Source organism: Macrobrachium rosenbergii, chromosome 41, assembly GCF_040412425.1.
Source record: "Macrobrachium rosenbergii isolate ZJJX-2024 chromosome 41, ASM4041242v1, whole genome shotgun sequence".
Taxonomy (NCBI): Eukaryota; Metazoa; Arthropoda; class Malacostraca; order Decapoda; family Palaemonidae; genus Macrobrachium; species Macrobrachium rosenbergii.
The window spans coordinates 9,670,778-9,682,880 of NC_089781.1; the positions used below are offsets into that span (position 1 = coordinate 9,670,778).

The following is a 12,103-nucleotide window of genomic DNA, read 5'->3' on the forward strand; positions in this document are numbered from 1 at the left end:
GTATATATGCATACATATGTATATATACATATATATAATATATAGGTATATATATGAATATATATGTATATATATGCATATATAATGTAAATATATGCATATATAATGTAAATATATGCATATATATATATATACATGTATATATATTACACATACATTCTAGCTAACTATTCCTAGCGTTTATGAGTTTGGTCTACTAAAGAGCATCTCGACCTTGCCTTTTTTTTTCTTTCTTGGGTATTTCGCAACAGATGACTATTTTGTTTCATTTTTTTTATTTACTTATTTATTTATTCCTACGTTGAAGCACAAACAAACATACCTGGTGGCAGTTTATTGACGCACTGACTCTTTGGACTCATTCATTCTCAGCTTAAAGCTTATTTGTACTCTTTTGAAAAAAAAAACACATTTTTCAGTCACGTAATAAGAATAATAATAATAATAATAACGCACCAGCTTCACGTGTTCTCTCTTTTTTTTTGTCCTCTTGTACATCAAAGATGCTTAAAAGCCTTAGAAAGAAAGGATCGTCTTGTTGTTGCCTCTTCTTCGTCTTCTTTTTGTCTTCCTCTTGAATTTGAGTCGTTTCTTCTATCTTCTCTTTTTTTTTTTTTTTTTTGCGGAGTTAGTCACTAATGCTAATACATCTTTTCCAGATTTGGGAGGAATGTTATCTTCAAATTTCGACTTTTCATATTTGCGAAAAATGTTCCGTTTTCTTTTTTGAAAACCTATGTATGACCTCTTCATGCCTAATTTATTCAAATATATATAGATATATATTATTTATGCCTCTTGAATAACAAATGGTTTAGCACAACCGAGGATGTACAAAATGATGAAAAACAACAACAACATCTACTCTATCAAGCATTGGTCTAGCTCAAATCCTTGAGCTGATTTATATATATATATATTTATATATATATATATATATATATATATATATATATATATATATATATATATATATATATATATATATATATATTCTTATATCACACTTTGTGGTGTCTGTGCGTATCATAAAGCTCTCCGCCTTTCTTAACGAACACTGGAGCTTATAATAATAATAAAGGTGTTCATGTTGAAATGACTTTGAATAGTTAGTTACCATGGTAACGTACTGACATCCCGACAATATTTGATTGTGACCACCGTCAGTTTTTATATATATGTACATTTTATTTTTCAACACCCATTTTTTTTTTTAAATTTCTAATTATCATATTTTATTTCTATTTAACAAAGTACCAACCGTAATCCCCCATTTTCTACGCGTGTCTGGTCCCATCATAGAAAATACTACGGAAAACGAAAACCACTCGCAGAGCACAGACTAATCATATATATAATATTCGGATTATTTTTTTTATTTCTCTCTCTTTCTATTTCGTGGAAGTTCAGTGTGTGGTGTGTGTGAGAAAGACTGATATTTATATATTTATAATCATATTTATAGAACACATTGAGGAACAGAGAGACGAGAAAGAGGAGTGAGAGTGAGAGAGAGAGAAAGAAAGAGAGAGAGAGAACCAACAACACCTATGTTGCGCTCTCATTTTTACTGTTGCTGCTGCTCCCGTTATTGTTGAGTTGTGCGAGCCGTTTGTATATGGCCGAGTTGATGAAGCGCGGATAAGAGTCTCTGTGCATGAGCGTGTAGATCTGCATCTGCGCCTCGTCGAAGGTGTGCGGCGTCGGGTCGACCATGTTGCGGTTGATGATCTCGCGGACGCGCGAATCCAAGGACACCTGCGGGTAAAGAGGGCAAGATTTTAGTATACGATGCAGTGGAATCCAAGGACACCTGCGGGTAAAGAGGGCAAGGTTTTAGTATACGATGCAGTGGAATCCAAGGACACCTGCGGGAGAGAGGGCAAGATTTTAGTATACGATGTTGTGGAATCCAAGGACACCTGCGGGATAAAAAGAGCAAGATTCTAGTACATGATGCAGTGGAATCCAAGCACACCTGTGGGATGAAGAGGGGACGCTTTAATTAACCATGGGGTGGAATCCAAGAACACCTGCTGGATAAAAAGGGCAAGATTTTAGTATATGATGAAGTGGAATCCAAGGACACCTGTGGGATGAAGAGAAGGCAACACAAATCAGTTTAGCTTTGGATGACCAAGATAATAGTAATCCTAAAGCTACGTCTCTCTCTCTCTCTCTCTCTCTCTCTCTCTCTCTCTCTCTCTCTCTCTCTCACCTCACAACTGGATAAATCAGCGGTCGATCCCTGAACTGGGTGAGAAAGAAACAGATGGGGTATTTAAATTGATTATCCAGTATCTCGCCACTGACCTAAGCATTGAAAAATGTACATGATTGTTAGTTGGCTGTTGAAAGCTTGAGAGAGAGAGAGAGAGAGAGAGAGAGAGAGAGAGAGAGAGAGCAGAATACAGTGATCAATACCCCATCAAAACACATATTACACCATGTAAATGAAAACTGGCCGGGCCTCAACGAGATAAATATCCCTTACCGGGATGTAACCATTCATAAGACATCAATTACACAATTTTCTTATTAATATTTCCACTTCATGAGACCTCATCCTACCGTGAGTAACTTGGTTAAAAAAGTTTTTTTTTTCATATAACGCTGATTAATTTGATCAAGAGCCCAGTTCATCAGTAGAGGATACTGACAAGAGACACAACGCAATACATTAGAGGCAGCAGCAGACGGTACTAAAAAGAGGCATGTTATTAAAGGCAACGAAATTGCGTAATTTGAAACGTTGTAATGTAAAGTAAAGGGAATAAAAAGGGGTATAATGTCAAGCAGTAGGCAATAAAAAGTCGTAATTTAAACGTTTGGGCATTAAAAAGGAGGCTTAATGTAACGTAAAGGGACATCTAAAAGCGCCTACCGCAGTTTAAAATGACATTAAAAATGGTATTATGTAGCGTACTTTTGGCAAGGCTGCAGAGCCAGTTTCACAAGGACGTAGATCAATACCAAAGGTAAAACGAAGGACATAATTTTTTTAAAAAGACAATTTAACCGATTTGATATTTTCAATACGAATTTTTTATATATATTTCTGGATCATCTGCGACAGTATCTCTACTGCTGTCGGGCATCGTTTTGCATTAACTTTTGCATGAATGCTTTCTGTCCAGATCCATTAATTATGGAGTTCCTGTATGTCATTTCATTATCTTTACGAGATGTCTATTTTATAGGTTAATACCCCTTCGTATGCTAATAATTTTTTTTTTTTTTAATAACACGTGAAACCACATTTCTCATAGACTACTATATCAACAACCATTACTACTACAACTACTTCTACAACTACTATTATTACTAATATCATTTTGCTTATGAGTAATATTTCTGGATGTCATGTCATGATTTCGGTTAATTACACCATTGCTATTTCGTGTGTCCCGTCACGGTGTGTATGTAGTCCATATGTACAGCAGTCCATGTCGTCTAGACTAATCTAGATATATAATAACGTATGAATTCTCTGTTTCACGTTGCCTTTTTCTGCGCGTTCTTTGTCTTTATTTTCCATCCTATTCCTCCAAAGACTCACATGTGCAATAATAAAATTATAAGATAAAATATAATCTTGTCGATCCAAGTTTTCGGTTTTGTATATGGCCCAGAATGTAGTTGGATTATGCTAGCCTTATGTCAGCACGAGTTGATGCTCCCTGTGCAACCTTAACAAGATACTTTAAGTTTATTAAGAAGAGATAGTTCCTGATTGTTTAGTTTGGTTAAATGTTTCCCTCCTCCCTCAGGATTTGGAATCCTCTACCAACTTTCGTTGTAATTCCCGTAAATATATTTCCTTAACATTAATGAGGGCGAATCTATCACTTACAATGGTCCCCTTTCAATCTAAACAAGAGCATTACATCACCGTCTCATCAGCTGTCGCATAAAAAGGCAGGACATGTTAGTCGAATAATGTTAGGCTATCTTTAGTTCTTCCTTAAAATCGGCCGTGTCGACCCATGCTGGGAAGATTCACTGAATGTCATCTTCGTTTCTTGATTCTCAGGTAAATGTTGGCCACTATTTTTTTCCCCTCATCCTTGCCCTCTTATTTTTTTTTCATTTATTTTTATGATCAGTCAACAGCATTATATGCATTATAGTTATTCGTATAACTATATACTGAGTCTTTTCTTTTGTTTTCGGGTATTAATACTAGCTGTCATCTTTGTGATGTAAGACATTTTTCCTCTTCTTCCTGAATCTAAAGGACGGGGAAACGGAAAAACGTATACACAACAGATTCTTACCTAACATTTGGTTGGAAATTTCTGAGGAACAAAAGCAAACGGTGACAACTCGCTGACAAGCTCCTTTCACAAAGCACCTCAGGACATTTTATCTTTTCAGCTCGCATCAAAAATGCGCCTCAGACACCAGAAGGAACGAAAGCAGGGGAAGGTGAAGCTAAGATAAGCGTGAATAAGTGAATAATAAATGAACTTCGGCATTTTGGGGAATAAAGGAAATTTTAGGACGTGTTTTTGAATTGAATTGAATATAAAATTTAGGCCATAGGCGAAGCACTGGGACCAATGAGGTCATTCAGCGCTGAAACGGAATTTGACAGTAAAAGTTTAAAAGGTTTAACAGGAGAAAAACCTCGCAGTTGCACTATGAATCAATTGTTAGGAGAGGGTGGAAAGTAAGATGGAAGAAAGAATAAGAAAGGAGGTGTAGTAAAAGGAACGAAAGGGGTTACAGCTAGGGGTCGAAGGGACGATGCAAAGAGCCTTAAGTAATGCCTACAGTGCCCCGCATGAGGTGCACTGATGGCACTACCCCTCTGCGGGATTTAGGACGTGTTAAATAGTATCCTGTGACATGACAATACAAGATTGGTTTGAGAATATGATGCGTCAAAATTTCTAATCATTATTATCAGGATCCTGCACGTCAATACGAGGGCTCTGTAATAATGAATGAACATTAGCCTCTCTCTGTCCATCCGTCTGAACAGCCTTCAATTTTTTTTTATATAATTTTCTCTGCATTCATGGCATTTGTTAAAATTCGGTATTCTGTTCCAATATAGTGTTATAAAAGTATTAATATAACCCAGGGTTTTCTAATCAACTTCAAATCCATACAGATCTATTCATATATTTTTTATACGCATGGCACTAGTCACACAAGCGGACAGATGATTTATTTTTTGGTATCTATACCTTAGGTAAAGATGTTAGAAGCAAGGGTCTTAATGAATGGTTAGTATCGTTGCTATCCTTTACTAATAATCGTGAAGTTTTTCATTATCATTGCTAATCTGCTAGAGTTTTTCAAGCGATTTTCATGAAACTTACAAGAATTGTTCCCCATGGTAACCTGATTACTTGTCCTTATTGCTGATATAATGAATTTGATGATCAAGGTGACGGGCTGATTCTGAAAGGCAAAATTTTCTACATATACCAACGTAGTCGTTCAATTGCCGATTCGAAAAAAAAAGGATTTCCGTTGAGTGTTATACAAACGACAGTTCATCAGCGAGTACATAATAAAAATGGCAAATAGAGCAAGTTCATAAAAAAAAACCTAAGGAAACAATCGACCTTGGTTATATATCGTCAGTTATAAGCTGCGTTGACAGAGTGTGTAAGTTATCAACATGCGTTACAGAAGAAAGTGGAAGTCATTTCATAAGGGAGAAAATGAAGAAGAGAGAGGATTAAAAAAGGAGAAAGGCGGAGAGGAGAAGACATTGAAACTGGTGGAGTGGTGGCCAGCCAGGCTCCATTACATCTCTCAGTGTTGTTGACAAAAGCGACTTGTGTCGCTTAAGCTCCTCTTGACACTAATAAGGTTCTTCTCCCTCTTCTTCCCCTTCTTCATCTTCTTTTGCCTTCTGGAGACTATAAGAGGCTGCCCTACATCGAGGGAGGCCTAACAAGGGCTGGAAGAAAGCTGGAGGAGGTAGGTGGAGAAGGTGGTAGGTGGAGGAGGAGGAGGAGGAGGAGGAGGAGGAGGGGGGAGGTGACGGAAAGGCTGGCAGGAGAGAGAGAGAGAGTACCGGGCGAATCTATTTAGCGCCCTCATTTAGGGACAAATATCTCCCTCCACACCTTTTTTCCATCTTCATCGACCGGGCCAACCCTGAGGGTAACAGGGTTAAATAAATGAGTCCCGATGGAGGTGTGCTCACGCTTCAGCGCCCCAAGATTACGACTTGCGGTGACCTGGCTGGAGAGAGAATCTGAGGTAGGAGGAGAGGAGGCAGAACAAGGAGATGGATGACACGCAGAGGCACAGAGCTATAGGCTGGACCAGAGGGTTCAGAACGGAGAGAGAAAGAAGAAGAAGAAGAAGAGTGCAAGGAGGCAGTGATGAAGGTGGAAGAAAAGTGAGGTGGGGGTGAGGGTGGGGCGGGTGGTGGGTGATGGGAGAGGAAAGGGGGTCCTCTTTGTTTCAACACGACTAATCCCCGGGGAGCTGGCGACCCCTCGCTTCCAATTGGACTGAAAGATAGGACAACGTAAAGGGAAGGTGTCTCTTTAACAAACGACTGAAAGAAGCCTTCGCCACCCCCCCCCCCCCCGAGAAATATGACATACATTCCCGCTACACTGCCTAAATCTACAAATGCTTTCTTGCTTTATGGAAGCCGGAATGGCGAACTTCATAATAAAAGGGGGTTATTTAGTCGTTCGTATTGACATCAAGATCATATCTAGATCTTTTGTAACAAATTTCAAACAACTTTTACTGAATGTGAACAGGTATGTTCTGGTAGTTAATGTTGGCTACTTCATAAATAAGCTTTCATGGGTACTTCAATAGAGTTTATGTTAGCCGGCTGACCTCCAATAGCCATAGAAACATTGATAAAAGTAACAACACTAATAGCTATACAGGTACATTAATAAACGCTAACATACACTGATATACCATAAAAAATTACTTTTAAGAGTTGATTGCTCAGAGTCTATATAGATGGGGTAAAAAGGTTAGCAAAATGAAAGAATGGATCAGAATTTTGGAAGGAACTGGAAAACGCCAGAGGGAAGAGGAGAGGGAGAGCTAAAAGCGCTGGATACGTTGGACCAAATGAAGGGTGTTGGAATCGTAATGCATTAATGTAGGGAAGGAAGCGCTGATACATGGGTGGTTTGAAGGAAGACTAAACCACACTTCCTTCATATTAACGCTCTACGATTCCAACGCCTATTTGTTAGGGACACTTCCTTCATAAGCGCTGGATACATTTGGGAGACGAACAGGCTTTATTAATCGATTCCAACGCCTATTTGTTAGACTCACACTTCCTTGAATTAATGTTTGATTCCAAACCACTCTCACTTCCTTCATATTAATGCTTTACGATTCCAACGCCTATTTGTTAGACTCACACTTCCTTCATATTAATGCTTTACGATTCCAACGCCTATTTGGTTCCATGTATCCAGCACTTTTAGCTCTCCCTCTCCTTTTCCCTCTGGCGTTTTCCAGTTCCTTCGAAAATTCTGATCCATTCTTTCATTTTGCTAACCTTTTTACCCCATCTACGTAGACTCTATGCATTGCTCATGTTTCCAACTCTTAAAATTAAATTTTTTATGGTATATCAGTGTATGTGAGCGTTTATTAATGTACCTGGATACCTATTAGTGTTTTTACTTTTATTGATGTTTCTATAGTTATTGGAGGTCAGCCGGCTAACATAAACTCTGTTGAAGTACCCACGAAAGCTTATTTATGAAGTAGCCAACATAGGGGAAAAAGTAATTAATTACATTGGGAAAATAAAAATAAGGAGACATTCAAGAGCACCAAATTTTTCCAGAAAACAAAAGGAACCGAGATGGGGTATGTGAAATATTTTCAGCTCACAAAAATATAGTATCAACATACATGAGGTTAGAGATAACGAGACCGTTACACCTTTGATCTGTGTTATTCTTATATCAAAGTCCCTCCCTCTTCATTACGGTATCAGAGAACTTCAGGTCATTTTCTTCGCAATGAGGAATTCTAAGCTTTCCTCTGTATTGTCTATATAATTTAATGACTTTCTCAGTATTTTCATTACTTCAATGTTACTTGCAAGTTACCTCTCTTCCCGTCTCTTTGTAATCGTACACCAGCTTTATAACGTCCGCAGCAGATCAGTTCTCAAGTTCTCGGGCAACCAAGCAATATCCGAAGATCCATAAGCCTCGGAGGATGACACTGCAACCCCCCGCCCCCCTCCCACCCAACCAAAATGTGCAGCCCAATAACTGCTGAAAACAACTCAGTCGTAGCAGAGCCGAGCTCGTCAATAACGGTATTCTTCAATTCTTTCTGCTGGACTGGGCACACGGTTCAAAGGAAGAGACCTTCCCCCACCCAACCCATATCAATATCCTTCTTGTTCTTGGCTTTGGTGACAACTGGAGGTGAATAGTAGGGGCAAGACCGATTACTCAAAGCACCCAGCTTCACTGGGTCAAGTGTGGTAAGAGGACTAATGTGTACTTGGACTGTCTAGCCAACAGACGTAATGTAAATCAAAAGAGTAATTCTGTTGCCGCTTTCCATGCCAGTCTAATTGCAGGAAAAAAAAGACATAATGACAAATACAAAATTAAAATGTAAAAAATGTAATTTTACCATAGATTTGTGTCGATGTTATATACACAAACAGTCGAGTCCCTAAACTACTTCCTATATTTCCAGAGTAAACGCGAAGAGTCCATTTAAGGAAAACACGCAGCAGAGAGCAAATCACCGGCAATGCCACTCCAGTGTCTAGTATTTAAACACGTGAAAACTCCTATCTTTAGGTGTGTGTGTGTGTGTGTGTGTGTGTGTTTGCAGGACACCTCAAGAACGCGAGAACTGATTTAGGTGAAACTTGGCAGATACACTGAATTGGTCAACTTTTTTGGAGAAATCGGCTCAAGTTTGAGGCGTTTCCATGGCAACCTACGACGATTTCTCTTAAAAGTTAATCATCTCCGGAAGGTCGCCCCTGACACAAACACGCAGAAATATATCCTCTTTTAAACTTCACTATCGGAAATAATATAATAAAAACTTAATGAAAAATAAAATCCTTTAACCTGACAAGCTTAAATTTAAGTTACGTATTGGACGAGGTTTCACGATGCTTTGGTACACAGTTAAATGTTTATCTTTTTCACTGGATCCGACTACTTAATATCAATTTTGCGACACTGATCTGGGATTATATATATATATATATATATATATATATATATATATATATATATATATATATATATATATATATATATATATATATATGTATGTATGTATGTACATATACACGCACACACACATGTATATATAGATATACTACACAGGCATGCACACATATTCACACGTATACACACACACATGCACAGGTAACAAAAATCACCCATAACAAAATGCTAATTCACACTGGCATTCACGTCAGCCTGGCAGTACCTTAAGTCTTCTTCGCACTCCCAAAATAATAAATGTCAACATCTACGTCAACTTTTGTTGTCTAGACTTCACGCAAAAAAAAAAAGAAGAAAAAAAGATACCACCTGCCATAATAAAACCGTGCCTGAGTCCTGTAAACAACTTCGACCCAACTCGAAGAACAACATTAAACTGTCGCAGTGTGACATCAATTAGTAACGACGCTGCATTAGCGAGATTTGCTCAGGTCAGATGAGAGAGAGAGAGAGAGAGAGAGAGAGAGAGAGAGAGAGAGAGAGAGAGAGAGAGAGAGAGATAATGAATGTTTGAGTGTCTTTAAACATTATAACTCCAGTTAATAAACATGAACACACATATATTCGACATTAAACCTTTACTCAAACAGGGGGTGGATCAATAGACACAACAAAGCAACGGTCACTATTTCATTCATAATTTATCTGATAAATTGAAGATAAATACCCTGTGCAGGGAATCTCCACACGATAGCTACTTCAGGCACCTATACAGAAGGTTCATCATCAGCAATTACTCTCAACTTTCTCCTCTTGCGAACACTCTCAAATTCCTCTTACTATTTTCTGCAGTTTCTCCTCACTACCCACAATCAGCACAGTATACTCTGCAGAAATAAAGCATTCCACATTCCATTCACCCCGTAGGGGGATAGTGCCGTCAGTACACCTCATGCGGTGCACTGTAGGCATTGCTTAAGGTTCTTTGAAGCGTGCCTTCGGCACCTAGCTGCAACCCCTTTCGTTCCTTTTACTGTACCTCCTTTCATATTCTTTTTCTTCCATCTTACTTTTACCCATAGATCATTACCCGTAGATTATTACTGCTAAACATAAAAAATAGATACACAATGGCCTTTTTTATTTATATTTTCATACACAATATTATATACACAAAACACACACACACACACACATATATACATACATACATATATATATATATATATATATATATATATATATATATATATATATATATATATATATATATATATATATATATATATATTGTTAGTTTACGTCCATGAGCTGTGATATGTATCTTTATATTAAAAAATCGTCCAAGTCGGAGAACTAAAACAAAGCGAGAACAAACAACTGTCAATGCCTTTCGTAGTTACTACAGTATAAGAACACGTAGTAGTGAAGTTCTTTTGTTCGAGTTTTTTACCAAGAATACCATCATTTAATCACAGAACATTCATTACTAAAGATAGAGGTATAATCTAAAAATTAGTTTTCCATACGACTCGTATAACAACAAAATGTCACTGAAAGTGGCACGGCCTACAAAATACTTTAGAGCCGAAGCGTAGCGTTATATATATATATATATATATATATATATATATATATATATATATATATATATATATATATATATATATATATATATATAAAGAAAAAAAACAGCGGTCAAAATATCGCCATTCGATACAGTATCAGGGAAACTATCCGACACGGTCACGTATTTCCCCTTGAATCGGATATGACTAAAACCATATCCATTACTTTTCCCTTTTTATGCTTGGATATTTCTTTACGCTAGCATCTGAAAGTGTCTCTTGTATTGGGTAACGCCCACACCCTGCGATGCGCGTAGCATTTCAAGATGCGAGAGCTTGCGTGGGCGTGATATCCGGACTCCAACGAGAAGACCGGTTGATAGAGGAAGGGTGCGTGACGTCACGGACGATGACGTCATGGGTCGCTTCGATGGCGATACTACTGGAATGGGGGAGGAGAATGAATGTCAGTCGATGCTGAGGGAACACGAGGCTGGCAGTGTAAGCGGGGAAGGGGTGAGAGATAAAGTGGGCGGAGCATTCCAAAGAAGGGGTTAAGTATACGCAGTGGGTGTGGGTAGAAGGAAAAATATTACCTTTGTAATGACTTTTAGAGCAAAAGTTAACATCGCACCGAAATCATCTTGCAAATATAAACTACTTTTTAATTTCCCACGTCCGCACCCATCCACACATACTAGACACATACAAACAAACATACATACATATATATAGATAATGGCCACAATGACCTCTGAAATTCCCGAGTTCATTTATTTCTGGACAAGCTTCAAACTGAAATTCTTGAAACCTGAAAGGAAATGAAGATTTTATTCCCAAATGTATTTGAACTTAGGCTGATCAGAGACAGAGGTCAGCCAAACGCACTTTAAATTTTTTCGTTTACAGCCTGACTTTTAAGTTTGCTGGTCACTTCACCAGATCTATGCGTTGAAAAGGTCTCAGTTAACTCTTGACCTCTCGATATCCTAATATTTTTGGACATACATTCCACTGAATGCTTGAAAACCGTCAGTTTGTGAAATCAGAAACTCCCCTTTGCAGGTATGGTTCGAAGACTGATGTCTGTGACAATGCGACAGATAAGCACGAGCTGAAATAAATTCATGCTCTTCTTCTTACTGAAGTGGTCTCGAATTGCAGTTTCATGTCCTTTATGGATTTCAAGGCTTTCAGTGTGAAGTGTATCCACAAATATGAAGAAACTGAAAGGTTGAGAGGTCACTGAGACCTCTATAACACACTTTTTAAATTTTACTTTGAAATGGATAAATGGTTCTGTATATAACCAGTTTGTGATCGAATTGCCTCTAAAGGACACATGCTCTTTGGGTCATTAGC

General features: G+C 38.0%; 1 protein-coding gene across 2 annotated transcripts in view; it reads right to left on the bottom strand.

Annotated features, from left to right (window-relative positions):
* Positions 1-1,204: 1,204 nt before the first annotated feature.
* Positions 1,205-12,103, bottom strand: part of LOC136826628 (regulator of G-protein signaling 20-like) — a 314,791-nt gene continuing 303,892 nt past the window's right edge. For both annotated transcript variants that reach the window (XM_067083939.1, XM_067083940.1), the window contains one exon: positions 1,205-1,758. In XM_067083939.1, coding sequence (XP_066940040.1) covers positions 1,549-1,758 — 210 coding nt within the window. In that variant the 3' untranslated portion in view covers positions 1,205-1,548. The remainder of the gene's footprint in view (positions 1,759-12,103) is intronic.